An 18,596-nucleotide genomic window follows, 5' to 3' on the forward strand; every position below is an offset into this window, starting at 1 on the left:
AGTTTCATAATGTTTTTTTAAAGATTTTTTTTTTTGAATAAAAGTTTAAACATCAAAATTTTATTCAGGAAAAAAATTAATTTAAAAATATATTATGGAGTTACACTTCAAAGGAATCCTAAAAATCGTGTCGAAAAGTAACGTATACAATTGAATAAAACGGAAGGAAAAGTGTTTAGCTTATTTTTGATTTTCCATTATTATTATTTTATATTATTTTTAACAAGTAAAATAACTGATAAATTGACGATGGACTCTTGTCCAGACCAAATAAAGTACTTTTAACAATTTTTATATTAATATCTAGTTTTGATGCGATGTCTAAATTTTTGGTTAAGGATTGTTTGTACCACTCCGACGAATCTATATTCTCCAAATATTATTGAAAACGATAAATTTGAAATTTATGTTAACGTTATATGAAAAAGACAAGAATATTTTTATATTTTTCTTTGTGTAATTCTTGCCCCCAGCATCTTGTATGTTCTATGTGAAGCCCCAATAGGCCAAAAGTACATAAAAGAAAAAAACAGAAGGGGGGAGAAGGCGAATAAAGAGGGGAGGTTTGTTAAGGATCTGTGAAGAAACACTCACCACTACATGCTCCGAGTCTACCGTACAAAACATGCAGATGTTGATGCTCCATCTTTCCCTCTTTTTCCATCCCACAAAGGTACTTCTTTCCATAAATAGAAAAAAACATCATCTACTGTAAGTATGTCTTACAACTTGTAAGACAACGTTTATGTCTTATGTTCACGCGTCGTTCAGACCGCAAGTATCGTGATGTATTTTAAAGCATGCTAACTAACACAATTCTTTTATTATTACAGACATGTTTTTTAAGATCAACCCTAATTAATCTACTTAATTATACAGAAAAATTAGTAGCAATGTTGTTTTAATGTTGATGAGAATTTAACATGTTTGTATTCGTTAAATCGAGGTTTATGGAAAAAGAATCCGTGTGCTGATTTTAAATTCAGTCGAAAGAGAGCTATGGGAGGTAGTGTCATCTTTCTTTCCCAGCTATGTTGTTATCCTTGCTGAGTAAGCGATCATTCGACGTTGATTCCAGGTACATTTATCTGCAGCATTGTCATTTGATTTGCCTCGCTCATCAAGTCATAGATCACATTGTGTGGGGTTTTATGTGTATTGACATGAAAACATGCTTTTCACAGGGATGCCTATGGATTTACTTTGAGACCTCAGCACCTTCAGAGGTACAGGGAGTATTCTAGTATCTATAAGGTATTTTTTTTCCCATTATATATACATTATATCGTTTATACTATCTAGTTAAGACCTATCCGTGCATACTAAGGGGTGGGAGGACATTTTCTCGTTTTTAATAAATCATTGATAGAATAACAGAAAGCGGATATCTAATATATTAAATATTCCTTGAACCAAATGACAAACATCAACAAACAGATAAACAAGATCATCTCTTTATGTTATGTTTTCTAGCTATTAATAACTAATTACCTGCAACTACAACTTGTGTATAGGGTTAAAAACTTGAAATACTGTAATAAGAGTAAGTAGGCCAACATCAAGGTCTAGTTGCAGCTCCTGTTACTATGTGACTATCAAAATTGATTGTAAGGTCCTAATCTGAAATAAACTGGTAAACTTTCACTTGTTAATACTTCATCGAAGGAAATCCCTTCTACTTATATTTCCGCAGATACATAGAACACAGAGAATAAATTTGTGAGTGGCTGGGTTTAGTATCATCTTTAAACTTCATTTTAAGTATCAGCTGAATTCATAAAGTTCATCTGCTAATTTTACATGACCGATCATCTGTATCTCGCCAGCCTAGGCTGATATTGTGGTTACGATTCAAATCGTGATTTCTGATAGTATGTTAATTACCACCCATCTTTGGGGGAAATAATTTACCTTCATGTCCGTCATAAATTATGATAATATATTGGGGGTTGAAAGGGTCGAGACCTCTCCTAAAACCTGAAGGAGTTAGGAGGAAGGCTTACCAAGATCATATATTATATGCTTTAAAAATATGTTAAGTAATTGAATTGATTTGCACAATGCTGTATGTCAAGCTACAAGCTGCGAGTAGGACGGGTATGTCTGCCTTGTAAATCATGGCTCCGAGTTCTGTATCAGTGAGAAAAATCATTATCTTCATTGTTTGGTTGTCACTATAAGGAACATGTCAGTTTGATGGAATATCAGACTCAGATAGTGTTAACGGACTTGGTCCCATAAAGTTAACAGTACTGGATGAGGCACCTAGATAAACTTGAGTCAGCGACTCAGCAGACATCTATGGAGCTTTGGAGATCACTGAGTTGGTTGGTGAATAATTATTGTTATATATTTAGCAAGCCTAATTACTAATTGCTTGATCTTTTCAAAATTGTCATAGGTGTCGTACCTATTTAGCTTTGAATTTTTAAGTTGCCAAACAAGAGGAAGTAAGAGGCATAATTTATACTATAATATTAAAGCTGAAACATTATAAAATTTGGTCGGTTGGTATTTGGGCCTATTAATTTAATAATATGTTTTAATTTGTCTTCTTGATTATAACTAAAACACATTTAAACATCCTCGGTATTTGGGCCTATTTGCGGTCCCCTTAACAGATACATGTTTTAATGAGTTTTTTTATTATAAAGAAAGCACATTAATATCCCGTTTTATTTATTTATAAGTCTTTTGACGGGCTTAACTATTAGAATCTTATTTAACATGTTCAATGAAAATACTTATTTAACATACCCAATAAAAATATATTTACTTGAACACGTTTATTAATTATTTAAAAAACAGATATAATTTTATCATAAATGTATCTTCGAAATAAAATTGAATATGAAAGTATATATCATAAAAAATATATAAGCCATCCGTGCATCGCATGGTAGCTAGTATTAATATATAAGTAAGCATCTCTATCATCCAAATAAATTGATAGTCTGTGTTGTGAAGAGGCATTGAGATGCTAGTAGACGCCCTTTGTTTTATACATCAGCCTCTCATAACAGCTTGAAAATAGAAACATTTCTTCACGACCAGAAAAAATGCACATATGCCAATTTTAGTTATAATATGTGATAAATTGGTGTAATCTATTTGATTGTTATAAAGAAGATTATGGATGATGTAAAATATTGTCCATAGAAGCTATGCTATATTAGTTCCATTACAAATTTCATGGACCTCCAAATTGCTTGCTGTTACATTTATCCTTTATCGTGTTATAATTTACATTTATCCTTCGTCGTCTTATAAATTAGTTGAATATATTAGAGAGTATGCTCAGTTGATGCTCTCAGGTCATCACATATTGTTTTGCATAACAAAGTCCCATTATTTTACGATAATGACCCCAAGATTTGCATAGGCGAATCCAAATTGTAATTTTATAGTAAGTACTGAGGATTTTAAGGTAAGCTATTCTGTGCGAACTTAATTTTTTATGTCAATGGATTTAGGAAGAAGAGGAGGAGAGAGTAGATAAGTGGAATAGCTTTCTTGAACAAGCTCAACCAAGTTCATCTGCTAAAGTGAACAATAAAACATTGCATGCTGAACTAACAGAGGAAAAACTCAGGCCTTGCCCAGAGGTGACTCTAGGAGGGGAAGATTCAAATAAAGAGAAATCTTTCTCTGATATACCGAGAGAAGATGATGGAGACAACAAGACGCCGACAGAGAAACAGAAGTCTCCTATACAAAAATGGGCTGAGGCTAGACCATCTCTTGATGTCATTATGAGTATGAGTACTACCCCCAATCGTGTTACTTCAACTGAAGAGATGAAACCCTCAATCCAGGAATCCATTGAGGATGTTGAAGACGTGTTCCATGATACTTTAGCAAATGAAGGCATTAGCTCTCCTGAAACAGAGCATGAAGTCCTCAGTCCAAAGAGTGTTGTGACATGGAAAAAAGAACTAGAAGTCCTTGTTCAAGGAGGAGTGCCAAGGAATATCAGGGGAGAGGTATCTTCCTACACTTTCATGCCAGTTCCTTGCAATCTAGATATAGTAATCTTGTATGTGGCTAAAACCAATATTTCATTTGCAGGTATGGCAGGCCTTTGTTGGTGCACGAACACGACGGGTGGAAAGTTACTACCAGAATTTGCTGGACAAAGAGAAAGAAGTGAGCCAAGAGCAGAATAAATCTCAATCTTCTGAAAGATTGAGAAAGCAGATTGAGAAGGTCATTAGATGCATGGGCCTTGGACTTTATCCTTCAATATATTTCATTCGTAGGTGCTGCTTCTTTTACTTCCAGTCGGAGTATGATTTTCAATTTTGACTGATTACATGTCTTCACTTTTATAGGACTTGCCTAGAACTTTTCCTGGTCATCCTGCATTAGATGAAGGAGGTAGAAATTCTTTGAGGCGCGTCCTTATAGCTTACTCTCATCATAACCCCCGTGTAGGGTATTGTCAGGTAACTGGGTTATACATAAATTACATCACTGGCACACTCTTCTTTTATGCAATATTAAAAAGAAATCCTCGAAACAAAAAATCAAGTGAAGAGAGTAAAAGAGCACAAAATTGAAATTTAAATTTTAATCCAAGGGAAAGACCTAAGTATATGCAGTTGATATAAAGGAGAAATGAACGATGGAAAAAGAACATACCTACCAAATTAAGGAATTTGTGAGCAGGAGCCAGTAAAGAATGAAATGAGAAAATTACTTCTATTTAAATGGAGGCAGGGTAGTACATAGTATTGTTAAACTGGTAACAGAAACTGTTTTCAGAATCCTGCTAATTGGGTAGTGGATACTGGCAGACAAATATGGCAACCTTCTAAAAAATGGCGTGAAATACGTCCCAAAAGTAAATGCCAGCTCTAGAGACTTAACATATAAAGGTGTTATTCTTTTATCAGTTGAGTTATATTCATAATATCGAAAAAGGCACAACATAAGGATATTAATTCGAGTTTCTGTCAAAGAAGGTTACGAGAATTAACTGTAAATACTATCTCATTACAATATTTTATATTAGGTGTTAAGCCTTGCTTGCACCGATCACAATGGTCACGTTGTATCAGTTTCCATATAGGTTAACGAAATAAAAATGCCAGTCTTAGGAAAAATGTATTAAATAACATGGCAACAATTACCTAAATAGTAAGTTTGTCAGACTTAATTTGGATAATTAGCCATACCATCTTGATTTCTTCGACTGAAGTGCAGTTTTTCACTTGACGAAGAATAAAAAGTTTGAGTATGAAACTTTGTCGAGCTGTTATGAAACTACGTTTTTTTAATATAATATATTTTAGAGCAACTATTATTGAAATAATCTCTGTCAAGACTCAAATTTAAATTTGAGCATGTACTTGTTGCTGAATAAGTTTTGAAACATTAATGTGTTGCATGAACTAGTTAGACAACTGCCCACATCGTCGATTTTGAATCGTGCAATACACCTCACCACGATTGATTTTTATAACTGTTATTTTTTTCCCAAATATGTCATCACTTCAGGGAATGAATTTCTTTGCTGGTCTATTATTACTTATGATGCCCGAGGAGAATGCCTTTTGGTAAGTATAATCTATCTATATTGACATTTCAAAGAAAATTTCGACATACACATGAGGTTGATTATGTTTTGCTTTGGGTATGTCACATATTTCTTAATGCATTAGATTTGAAAGTATGTTGGGAGGGGTAATGGGAATTTGAACACACGGCCTTGGTCATGAGAGAGGGAAAGAGATCTGGCCAGTAGGATATCAAGAAACCCTCAAGCTTCAGCATTGTTTAATTAGTTTAACTCATCCGTGACATTGTATCATGTTTTCTTAAATCTTTATCTGCATGTCATCACTTTTACATTGTATGTGCTGTTACTATGCGAGGAAGTTTAATCTCCCAAGTCATTCTTGTGGCTTGTGGGGACTATATGTCTATATATTGTATGATGTCTCTCTCAATTCTTTGCTCAGCATAGCCTACTTTAAAGAAGTTGAAGTGGTTTAAGGTTTCGCAAGCATCACGATATAACTAGAAAATAGTATTGGTATTGTCAAGGAGGTAGAAACAAATTTAGATCATTTGCATGGGGTTAGAAGGTACTGACTAGATTCATATCGGGATGGTGTCACATTGCAAATGGGCGGTTTGGCTGGAATTTAGTAAGCAAGATTGCGGCAGTAAGTTAAAAGTCCATACGTTTGTGAATTAGTCAACACACTTCCTATTTGATATTTGCTGCTACAATATCTTACTCAACCAAGAGTCCAAGACTGTAATATCGTTAACCCGCTCTAAGCCATCAATGTACTTTTAGCAATCTTTGAATGATCGAGGATTAAATAGTAGTGAATCTGATGATATTTCTACTTCTGCCCTATTTCAAACTTTTTTTCACAGTAGTAATATAACTCTTTGGCCATTTTCTAAGCCCTTATTTCAAATAGGATTATTTGAAGCGTTTTGGATTTTCTTTATACAACCCATGTTCTACAGGTTTGAACTGGAGAGTAGGCAATAGAGGGGACCTGGTGACTTTAATGACATTAGAATTGTGAAACATGAGTAAGCGGTTTAGTTGCAAAATAAATAGAAAAAGTAGTTTTCTTAAATTTTCTGAGCACTAGTCAGGGCTTCTTGTAATCTGGCATACAAGATAGCATCAGTTAAAATGGTGGGTTTGAAAGCATTTACAAAATGTGTAACTGCTGTTTTTTAACCTCCAATGAAACTTTCAAAACAGAAGCATCAGGCAGATAATGATTACTTTGTATATTTTCGAAATCAAATATATAATTCTCAAGAGTAAATGTCTGTTGTAATCATTAAATTGCTCAACTACATTATATCTAGATTCATCCTAACTCTTGCAGTTTAATCTGTCACAAACTCACCTCAGTCTACCTTTTTTTAGATCACTAATTAACGAGATACCCATAAGATTTCACTTGGCTTTCAAGTAATCGAAATTATAGAAAAAAAATTGTGATGCAGAACAACTTTAGAAAGAATGATCACGATATAATAATATTATTAAAGGAACTTCGGTGGATCAATCGTAGAATACCTATATCCCAAGGGTTCCCAGCCAGAAAAGGGAGAAAATATACATATCTCAATCCATAAAGAGACCTAATTAAATATTCAATAATGTCTCAGTAATCAAGTCTAAGATATTTGCTGGGATTATAATACTTATACAGATGTAGAAACCCTAATCAAAGGACCCAATGACTATGACCCTTTTTGACACTTAGGCTTATCACAAATAACTTATCTATACTATACTATTAAAGATGAAACATTAGAAGTTTGGTCAGTTGGTATTTGGGCTTACTAGCCTCCTCAATCTATAACATGTTTTAATGGGTATTTTTATTATAACTAAAACTTATATAAACATTCTTACTAAAACATATCTCTTCGACCCAATTTTAATTAGCCTTTTAACGGCTTACTCAATATGTTATAACACACCTAATAAACATATATTAACAAAAACACGTATATTAATTATTTAAAAATCTATTTTTAATTCATATACATCTTTTGGCCTATTTATTCTTTTATGTATTTTGATGGATTCAAATATCTAAGACTTATCTTAAATTAACGGGTGTAATATTATAGACGGGTTTACGAGCCTCTAATATTAAAATATATTCTAACGGGCCTATTATGTTATAACTAAAATACATTTGAACATCATAATGTATACACATCTTGTGGGCCAATTAATTAATTACATATATATATATATATATATATATATATATATATATATATATATATATATATATATATATATATAGAGAGAGAGAGAGAGAGAGAGAGAGAGAGAGAGAGAGAGAGAGAGAGAGAGAGAGAGTCATACTCCAATAGAAACCAAATTAGCCTAAAAACTAAAAACCAGTTTCAGTACAGTTTTTTATCACTATTATTAACTACAGAAATCACTAATTTGTACATAACATATCACTAATTTATATATAGCATATCTCGCAGATATAAATATATATATATATACACATATATGCAACGTATATGACCATCATGTTCACCCAAATCGTAATAATGGACCTCTTACCACCATTACCAGACGTTTCCATGACTTGCCACCATTGTCTATCATCACCAATAGTCACATACACTTTCCATCATAACTTACAAAACTAACAACTACTTACCATCATCATACAACTTGTCTTGCGGCTTCCTACCGTCAAGAACCTTCCTACGAATGAAATTGATCATCTATAATCGATTATCAATAGTTTAGATAAGTAGATTTTCTTAATTTTGATAATAAAAATCGCTGTTTACATACTGTATAAAAATAGTGATTAGTGCAATATAAATTAGTGATACCCGTAGTTATAAATAGTGGTAAGGAAACTGGTTTCTAGTTTTTATTTTAAGAGTGGTTTCTATTTGATCATGAGCCTATATATATATATACCTATATATATATATATATATATATATATATATATATATATATATATATATTGATGGGTCCAATTATTTAAGACTTATTTTAGTTTAATGGGTCTAATATAATAATTAAAACACATTTAAACATTCTAATTTATATACATCTCTTGGACCTACTATTTGCACGGGTTTAAAGACTTATTTTGACAAATCTAACAAAAACATATAAATTTAAATATCGTCATTTATTTGGACCTATTCTAATGGATACAAATAAAATCAACGTAAAATATAAATAACGAAGTAAATATGAAAAATCGTGTGTTCATCGCACAGATTTTAAGCTAGTATTAAAATTACTAACCTATATTTGATTAACTAGTTATTTATTATTTATCTCCATACCAAACAATATAAACTAATTCATAACATATACATTAATTACTAACTTTTGTTTTCCCTCCTTGTTTATTATTGATACTGGACAACTGGTTAATTTATCAGTATCTCCGCCGATTCTCAGGGGAGATTGATATTTACCTTTTCATTCCTCACATCACCAAGAAAACAACTGTTGAAAAAGTTTGAAGAATATAACTTGTTATAGACAAAGATTGTTTTAAAAGTGTTATATATAGCGTACATGTGCCGGAATTGGTTTGCAAATAGTGCAACTTTTATACTATACGAGTAATATTTACACTATTTTAGTGTCGTGAGTTTTAGATGGTTTTCTTGAATATGCTCTTTATAGACATATGGGATAATAAAGTCTCTTTTGTCATTGTACTTTACTATTTTATGATATGGTGATTGGTGCGACATATTCCTTTGAGGAAAATAGTATACTAAAATAGAGGTATATTTTTTGTAAGTATTTTAGTCTTAGTCATGGAATTATATAACAATATCTTTCGAATGTCTTATGACTTTTGCGGCGTGCTTTGTTTCTCATGAATGATAGAATCTCGCCTTTATACTTTACTATCTTTAACTTATGGCAACATTTTAGTCCATTCTATGATATGTTCATTGTTATATTCCTTGGGAAAGAAAATAATATTATAAAATTGTAGAGTAAGAATGTGATGTTTGAAGTATATTATCATAAGTATCTTAGTTGTGATTATAAGATAAAATTGTTTTGAATTTTCCAGGACTTTTGTTGGTATTATTGATGACTACTTTGATGGCTACTTCTCACAGGAAATGATAGAATCTCAGGTTAGTGAACTTCGGGTGCATTTTAGCATTTTACTCTGTTGAATGTAGTGCATAGATTGTTTTGGTTTACTTTGTAAAATTAACAATGCACATCACCTCCAATTCTGGACTCAGGTCGACATGTCTATCATAGAGTTAAGAATTGTATACATTAGATCTTGAAGTTAACAAAATGGACCAATCAAACCATATGACCAAAACTAGTGTTGCTTAATACCGAATATTATGTACCGAGTATAATACTATGAAACTAATGAAATTAGGGTGAAGAAATAACGTAGTAGTAGTTTGAAACAAACTTTTGTCACCTTTGCCATCTTTAGTGTGCACAAAATTTAAAGTATTGACGATAGTACTTGTTACATAATGTTACATAAGAACCTTTAGGACAATGTATTATAAAATAGGCTTCCGTTTTCTAAACTTCGTTTTGTTTTTCTGCTTAATCAGGTGGACCAACTTGTTTTTGAGGACTTGATGCGTGAATGTTTTCCTAAACTGGGTAGGTAGGCTTAATGATGTTTCTCATTGTATTTCTTCTTTAAAAGTCCAAATTTATCATTAGTAAAATGCTAAATGCTTAAAGTCATACATTATTTATATACCTAATATGTTCCAAAGAACTTATATAAGATATCCTAGGATCAGGTCACAAATGGCATAATATGTAAGAAATTGAGTCATTTATTAGCTTCCCCTTGGTGAGAACTGATTAACCAAACAGAGAAATACTATTACATGAATGTTTAAAGATATTGAGGTGACACTTTCCTTATCCCATCTTTCACGTGAATTCAATTAGAATACTAAGATTATAATACAAATATCGAGACCGGTTTAGATAGCTAGAAACGTTATTTTGCCAATTACCAATCCAAAGTTTGTTAACATAAAGACTATCTATGTTTGGCGAACTTTATGCTGAATTTTTTTTCAACGAATCTATTTATTAAAAAAAATTGTTTTAACCAGAACACATTTATATATTCGAAATCAAAACACATCTACGAAATTTACTTATTTTTAAAACTATTTTGACGGGACTAATTATTAAAAAAACTAGCGGACCATCGAAAACCTATTTTAACTAAGACAAGTATAACTATTTAATTTCAAACATGTAATTTTAGAACTATTCTAAAAACATTTCTAAGAAAAGCGTATATACTATTCTTATTTAAACACATCTCTAAAATGAAAGTAAATATAAATATAAAATGAATTTTAAAATTAAAATAACAGATATTAAAAATAACATGTATTTTGCACGTGATAGATCACAAAATAAGCAACTTAAAAGGAACGTATCAATTCACAATATGCCATCTAAAGAATAATGGGAAATAATTGAATTAGTTAATGAGAGATATGCCAGGTATTTCTACGTAAACTCATTGTGTTTGTGTACTTTTTTCTAAGTTGAGTGTTGTGTACATCACATCTCAGTATGAGTACTCATACATGAGCTATTCATAGTTTCTTATTCCTTTCTTTCCCTGTTGTGCAGTCAACCATCTTGATTACTTGGGAGTGCAGGTTGGATGGATTTCTGGTCCTTGGTTCCTTTCCATCTTTGTAAATATGATACCATGGGAAAGTGGTGAGAACCTTTGTGTAGTATAAAATTTGGTTCTAGTATGTACTCTTGGTTGTGTCTCTATAATTTTTAATTTACCAGTGCATTGTATAATGAATAACTCTTTTGTATTATTTTGCCTCTTCTAAACCTTCTGTTTTAACTCCAGTTCTTCGAGTGTGGGATGTGCTTCTGTTCGAAGGAAACCGTGTCATGTTATTCCGAACTGCACTTGCGTTAATGGAGTTCTATGGTACTGAGGTTATCATGATGTTTTTTGTTGTAGTAGAAATACATGATTGAACTTTAATTAAATTTCTACCTTGGCTTCATTTGATCATATTATAATGGTTTTACTACATGTAGGTCCTGCTTTAATTGCAACAAATGATACGGCGGATGCTATTACATTATTACAAACACTTGTTGGTTCGACATTTGATAGCAGTCAACTTGTTTTAACTGCTTGCATGGGTTACTTGGCTGTAACCGAAGATAGACTGCAGCAGTTGAGAAATAAGCATCGCCCCTCTGTAGTAGATGTAGTTGAGGAGAGATCTAAAGGGGCTTTAGTTCGGCAACAGTCCAAAATCCTTGCTTCTAAGCTTTATAGTTTTAAGCATGACCCAGAGTCACTTCCAATGGAAGCAATTACGGAAGAAGAGTCGGATGGACAGGAAGAAAAGGATGGACATTTATCAACTCTGGACCCTCAGCAGTCTAATATGGATGAATTCATTCCTGGCATAAGCATTGATTCGGAACTAGATGCTATCCCAGATATTGAATCTCAGGTAGATTTCAGGATTTATAATGTGTACTTATGTGAATGATCATCTTGTGAGTGTCAGTCGATTTCTTATGATGCATACATGGATACAGTAAATGTTACTTCACCGAAGCTTGGTGTTTTTATGTTAGCTACTCCTTCCTTCCCAGAAAAAAAATGTGTTAGTGTGAAACTTTGACTTGAATATAACTATTAAAATATTATTTTATTACATTTTCGCATTTCCCAAAATTAGATAATAGACTATATTATGTGGATCAAACTTGCTTTATTATGGTTATATATTTTTTTAGCTTTATTTTTTTCCCTAAAAAAACAGTCAATTTGATCACAAAAGTCAAACATGTCAGTTTTGTTTTTTTGACTGAGGGAAATTTAATATGAGTAAGCAATGATAAGCCAGAAATTCACAACTGTCAATCTCAACTTGCAATTTGCCAGCATTCTACACTTATACTTTAAGTATGATTTATGGAATACAATGAGTCTCCCTTGCCTTGATTTGACCTTTGCTTACATATAAAACCTGCATATGTAGTTGTTTTTAAACTTAAACAACATACATGCGATCCTGGCACATCTGCATAGTAATGTAATCAACTAATCATAGTACCTGTGAGATGTGTTACATTCACCCATCTTCAAAAACTGACATACCATGGCCTAAAATAAAAGGTCGATGGATTAAAAAACGCGATTGTAGAGTCTCAGAGGTAGCATTTGTGAACATGCTGCATGGAACCAAATATCTTTTAGTGGATCTGGAATCTTGCCTTCTTACTTATTTGATGTAGGCGAGTAGTTGTCACTATTTTTCACTTCATGTTGTTACTTGGACAGCATGGGAGAATATCTTGGTTTCCTCTTACAGTTAGTTAGATACTTAATTCTCTCACTCTCTTTTTTTAATCCAAGATGTAGGCTTTCTGTTTAAGGTGTTAAATATCATCACTTCCAAGTAACTTCACATCTTTCCCTTAATGGTCAAAACTACAACATCTCTATGCAGGTAGTTTGGCTAAAAGCAGAGCGTTGCAGATTGCTGGAAGAGAAAAGGTCTGCAATACTTAGGTTAGTGCTGTCCTAGCAGTTGACTGCATGAGGTCTAAAAATTTCCTAGGTAATTGTAGCTGTTTTTGTAAGTTTTACAACAGAAATTCGTATTTTTGTGTTTGGTTTTAATGATTGAAATTGGGGATGGAATGAAGTTTGTACTACTTTATGGGTAAAAATTAATAATTTATCTCATATTCCATTCTATTATTAGCAAATTGAACTGAGCTCAAACCCACCAATTTAAAAGTGCTCTGGTGCCATCCTACTCACTTTCTTCACAAATCTCATTATAGAAAATTTGTAATCCCCCATTTTTTTTTAATCCTGCCTCCTACCACCAATTTTGCTTCTTAATTTTTTTTCACAATTTACTCTATTGCTATTATTACTACAGGGCCCTCAAAACTGCAGTTGCAGTTGAAGCACATTAATTTTTCTATAGTGTAACATAATGAATAAACAATAATTTTGAAAAATTACTATACTATCATAATATGATTAAAATAATTCATAATCACCATCAGACTTGTCTCTAGATACTAATAATAAAAAATTAACAAATTAAATATTTAAAATCACTTATTAACACCCGATATCCTCTTGGGTCAGCAATTGCCTGTTAGAATTTTAACCACCTATTAATGCTCTGTTGCAAGATATGGTTTATACTTAAGTTGGTAAAGACAAGAAAGTTTATTTTGCCACCATAAATAGCCTGTGTGCGCCCAATTTTAGCTTGCAAAACATAGACTTGTTACTTTTACCCCATAAATTACACAAGTGTGTTCCAACTAAAGAATTCCATGACATACTAGGTTGTTACTTATATCATTTTCAGAGCTGAGGAACTGGAGACGGCACTTATGGAGATTGTCCTACAAGATAATAGAAGGGAACTGACTGCAAGAGTATGTACTTGATTAAGTTTTTGATAATTTTCATGTGGTCTTTTGTATGCCCACTATATTGTATGAAGATTTGATGAAATGCTTTTGGTGAATGGAATCTGATTATAACTTTTGGCCTTTCAACATTCTTTCCCTTCAGTTGAGGTGCTCATATTTGTAAATTCTAATCTAGACAGTAACCTGGAAATTGGTGTCTACCAAAATTATCTAGGCTTAATCTTGTTATAAATTTCTTGCCATGAGGCAGTAATGTGAGCATGTAGAATCATCTTGACTACTATGTCAGTCATTTTTTAACTTTTAATCATGTTTGAATCCCAACAGCCATCGTTAAACTTTATGAGTCGTAATTCTAATTTATTTTTTTTATCACCGCCCTTTATCTATTTTCTCTAGGTATAAAATCATACTACAGAATTGTTCTTTCCATTTCACTTTATGTAGAGGATTGCATTTCTTATTCATAGAGCTGTTGGTAATTGCAGTTAGAGCATCTTCAAAAGGAAGTAGATGAATTACGTCTAACTCTTGCTGATAAAAACGAACAGGAGGATATGATGCGTCAGGTGAAAACTAGCCAATAAAATTTGTATCCTCTAACTGAAAGTGTGGATCTCTCCGCTTAGATGTCAAAACTGATATTTGTTCAACCGCCTTAGGTCCTACTGAGAGTTGAGGAAGAACACAAGTTAGCTCAAGAGGCTCGGATATCTGCAGAGCAAGATGCCTCTGCACAGAGATATGCTGCCCAAGTGATTCAGGTTTTTTTTCTTCTTTGACGTTGGGTTGGTCTATGCACTTTACAGTTGGTCATAACTTGATGCTTCACATATATATAGAAGTTCTTTCCCAAAAGTAATAACATGGAGAAGAAATTTACAACAGCTTTAAGCTGTATAATTGAAGTTAAACAGTTATACTTATACATATAGAACTCACTAATAAAACAGCTTGAGTGCCTGTGTCATCTCAACCTGTGCTCTGAGACCAGATCAATTGAAAATACAGTTATACCTCGATGAATGAATATGATTGGGACCGAAAAATTTGTATTTATTTATCAAGGTTAATAATACACTGTCCTTACTTTCTTTGTTGTGTCCATAAATAAGTACTCATTTGATGAGAGTATACATTTACTAAGGTTCCACTATATATCTTAAATTTATTAATTGAATAAATGTACAAGATGCATACACTTCACTAACTAAGGCCATTACTATTGTGCACTATTGTGTAGGCATGAAGACATGGGTCCTGCTTGTCATATTGGTTTACTATTTTGTCTCCCAGATTTAAATTTTCCTAACTTGTTTAGTATCAATAGTTAGTATTTGTACTTAACACCTAATATCTAAGCAGGAAAAATATGAAAAGGCAATGACTTCAGTCACTGCGATGGAGAAAAGGGTTGTTACAGCAGAATCAATGTTGGAGGCTACACTGCAGTATGAATCTGACCAAGGCAAAGCACAATCTTCCCCAAGGTATCAAGGAGTAAAATCCATGTGGGCCCTTCTTTTAAAGATAAGCATTTAGCATCAAAATGTGTGTGTGTGTGTGTGTGTGTGTGTGTGTGTAAAGATAACTGCCGAATGAGGTGTTTACAACCTATTAAAACGTATAAACAAATTTTGGGAGGTCTGCAGAAAAGTTGTAACGTGAAGTACTTCTGCACAAACACAGCTCACTGAAGAATGATATCTGATGTACAATTATTAATGCATCTCATATACATCGAAAGGTTGTGCTTTGGTTACAAGTGGGCAATTCTACCAGATTAGTCTATTTGTGTGAATATTTAGTATTAAGAGGATTCGTGTTTTTCCCATGTGTTACGTGTGTCAGCACAAATATTTCTTTTCGGTATAAAGCTGATGGCAGTGAGATACTAATGTCAAATTTGATATTGTCATTGTGGAATTATTTCAGCTTTGCTAGATAATTATATATATTTACATTAACAAGACTGGGAACCTCTAATTTTATTATGCTTACAGGGCTCTGCAGCTAGATTCCGCACAGGAGCTGCAAAGAAAAAAAACAAGTTTGCTCTCATTTGGGCTCAGCTGGCGTGATAAAAGCAAGGTAAATGTTCACATACCTCTAAATCCTCAAATGTGCTTTCTTCCATGCACTCTAACACACTAGGACTCTGAATAAGAAGTAAAATATCTACATGGCAATTGCTAAATGCAAAAATGAACAAATTAGTTCAAGTGATTCATTCAATATATTATTATTTGGATCCAAGGAAGCAACTTTTCTAATATGCCTTTATAAGACAAGTTAGTAGGTTTATGATGTTGATAAACTGATTCAGTTAAGTTTGTTCAAATTTGTAGCTTTTATGAACTGATTATATATTAGAGCTTCTATTTTTATGTCGTTATCTTTATTATCATCATCATCACTATTATTTATTTATATTATTGTTATTGTTGTTATTATTATTATCACCAAACAAAGGTTAAATAAACTATAAAACTGAGAAATTGGAATAATACTATTTAGAGTTATTCATGAAAATTCGTATCAACTTTCATAATTTTGCACTTTAATCTTTTTTGATGGATTAATTTAATAAAATTTTCTGATTATGTGAGCTAATGGAAACAATAATAATTAGGGTTAACTGGAGCTTACGTAGCATAACCTCTTACTTAGTTTAATATGTTAGTAGCTGCATATGTCTAATCATTTTTATTATCTCTTATCAATGTCACTTTATTTGTCTTTCTAAAGTTGAAGCCTTTTCTTTTGTTCTAGGTCTAATCTTTATCTCACTTTGTACAGCAATTGCAATATTTTTTATTCGTAAAATATATACTGATAGTTTTTATATGTACAAAATAATAATTTTACCAAAACTAAAAAAAAATCAGTAACTCAAATATCAAATTAGTTGATTTATAACATAATTCGAATGTAAGCTGTATACCAAACAGCTCCAAGTCCTATAAACTAGGGCTAATATGTGACTAAATTCAAATATCAGAATACTTGTAACAGAATTTTATACGTATTCAACTCTTAAGAAACTGCTCTGGTTAGTTTCTAAAAATTAGCATTAGCTTAGACATACATAATTCAACTACATCAATTTGTTGATTACTGACCTTTAATGTAAACAGGAATCTCACTAATGTCAGCAAAAGGTTCAGGAAGATAGTGCATGCTGGAATTCGGTTGACAAAGATTTCATGAACCCTTTCCGGTTTCTAGTAATACCCAAGGCACTCTTCTGTACAGGATTTTGTATCAACTATCAGACTAAACTTGTATCAGTGTATGCAGAATTTCAACTTCAACATGCAAGTAACTTTTTCTATGTACCTCGAAAGAAATGTCCTCATCCTTCCATTTTTTTAAATTTAGTTTCTTATTCTCAGTTCACGACTGTTTATATGTTATACATTGGCTTGTGGAATTATTTATTGTTAGTATTTTGTGTTTGCATGGTGATAAATCGTTCCTTACACGTCCATAAAAGTTTTCTTATCTACTATTGTCCTGAGGTTGATAAACCAGTCACATCCAAACTTAGGCAAATTATCTACAAATTCTTTTTGCCAAGTAGTCAAACTATCTTCGATTGCTATCGCGCAATTGTTATTATTTTGATCACTTGCGAGATTCTTGCTTTCACTTTCTCTATTGTTATTATCAAAATAAATTTACTGCTTCTATTCAGTAATATAATATAATTAGGTCTAAAGTACTGTTTGGCATTGCTGTTGCAGACGGCAATAACAGTTTTTTTTTTTTTTGAAAAGTAGGTAGAAAATTGTTTGGTATATCTAAATTCAGCTTTTTTTGAACAGCAGCTTTTAAGCTCAAAAGCTGCTTTTAGGAAAAATAGGTACTCCCATACTCTTACAAAAAACCTAGTCATAGATTTCACTATCAAACCTTATCAAAAATATTTTTATATATTATAATTCAAAATATGCAATTATCAAAAAAAAAAATTACCAAACAACTATCTATTTCTCCCAAACAGCCTAAGTCGGTTTGCAAGAATTAAATCACAAGTTATGGCATGAATGTGAACAGAGATGAACTGTGTTATTTCTCACTTCAATATACTTGTTCTAACAAGACTGTGTCTTGTAAAATAGTAGCCTTTAACCTCGTCCATAATCCAGTAGCCACTATATGCCTGTCTGATAGGGATATCATGAATTCATGATTGTCTCCTTACACCCTAGTATGTTGCAATGAAAACTCTTTAGATTATCTGATTCGTTGTACATGGTTGCTCACATATTGCAGTCCGAAGCTGTGTCATTTAATTAACTACGATCAGTAAGCATCTGCTAAAATATATATCATGTAAAAAGCTACAGAATTTAGAGGTAAATTCATACCAGCAAGGGATGGCTTTCTTTTTCTTCTCTTAAAAATTTCTACTAGCTTCACCAGAGTTCCTAGAGGATGCAGCTGCGGTGAAAGCAGAGTGTCTAAACATCACATGCCAGCAGATGTGGTCACTATCATTGCTACTCAAAATATTGTGTTGGTGGATAGACTGGACTACTAGTTGCTCGATCAAGACCCTTGCTTTATTGCTAGCCAAAAACCTCGATGGACTTCCCCCTTCCCCTTCGATTCTCAG

At 32.4% G+C, this 18,596-nt stretch overlaps 1 protein-coding gene across 3 annotated transcripts; it reads left to right on the forward strand.

The window, feature by feature from the left end:
- The first annotated feature begins 489 nt into the window (after positions 1–489).
- On the forward strand, positions 490–17,374 carry LOC108210916 (uncharacterized). Of its 3 annotated transcripts, none has more exons than XM_017382375.2 (19): positions 491–673; positions 947–1,078; positions 1,185–1,254; positions 3,474–3,983; positions 4,069–4,206; positions 4,332–4,445; positions 5,500–5,558; positions 9,582–9,648; positions 10,099–10,150; positions 11,156–11,248; positions 11,394–11,477; positions 11,591–12,018; positions 13,024–13,085; positions 13,909–13,978; positions 14,464–14,544; positions 14,638–14,739; positions 15,341–15,465; positions 15,979–16,066; positions 17,113–17,374. In XM_017382375.2, the coding sequence occupies exons 2-19, from the start codon at positions 1,032–1,034 to the stop codon at positions 17,122–17,124; spliced, it is 2,202 nt and encodes a 733-aa protein (XP_017237864.1). In that variant the 5' UTR covers positions 491–673; positions 947–1,031; the 3' UTR covers positions 17,125–17,374. The 3 variants fall into 3 exon arrangements, 2 of the variants coding, with proteins under 2 accessions (XP_017237864.1, XP_063945648.1); XM_064089578.1 differs by having other exon boundaries at positions 987–1,078; XR_010290133.1 differs by lacking the exons at positions 15,341–15,465; positions 15,979–16,066; positions 17,113–17,374 and having other exon boundaries at positions 490–1,078; positions 13,886–13,978; positions 14,638–14,740.
- Positions 17,375–18,596: the final 1,222 nt, after the last annotated feature.

Source organism: Daucus carota, chromosome 3 (genome assembly GCF_001625215.2).
Source record: "Daucus carota subsp. sativus chromosome 3, DH1 v3.0, whole genome shotgun sequence".
Classification (NCBI taxonomy): Eukaryota; Viridiplantae; Streptophyta; class Magnoliopsida; order Apiales; family Apiaceae; genus Daucus; species Daucus carota.

Bases quoted from the DNA above. Each gene is read 5' to 3' on its own strand.
- LOC108210916 (XM_017382375.2), top strand. From the start codon at position 1,032: ATGTTGTTATCCTTGCTGAGTAAGCGATCATTCGACGTTGATTCCAG. The intron at 9,649-10,098 runs GTTAGTGAACTT...CTGCTTAATCAG, and splicing joins AGGAAATGATAGAATCTCAG to GTGGACCAACTTGTTTTTGA. The intron at 10,151-11,155 runs GTAGGTAGGCTT...CCTGTTGTGCAG, and splicing joins TGAATGTTTTCCTAAACTGG to TCAACCATCTTGATTACTTG.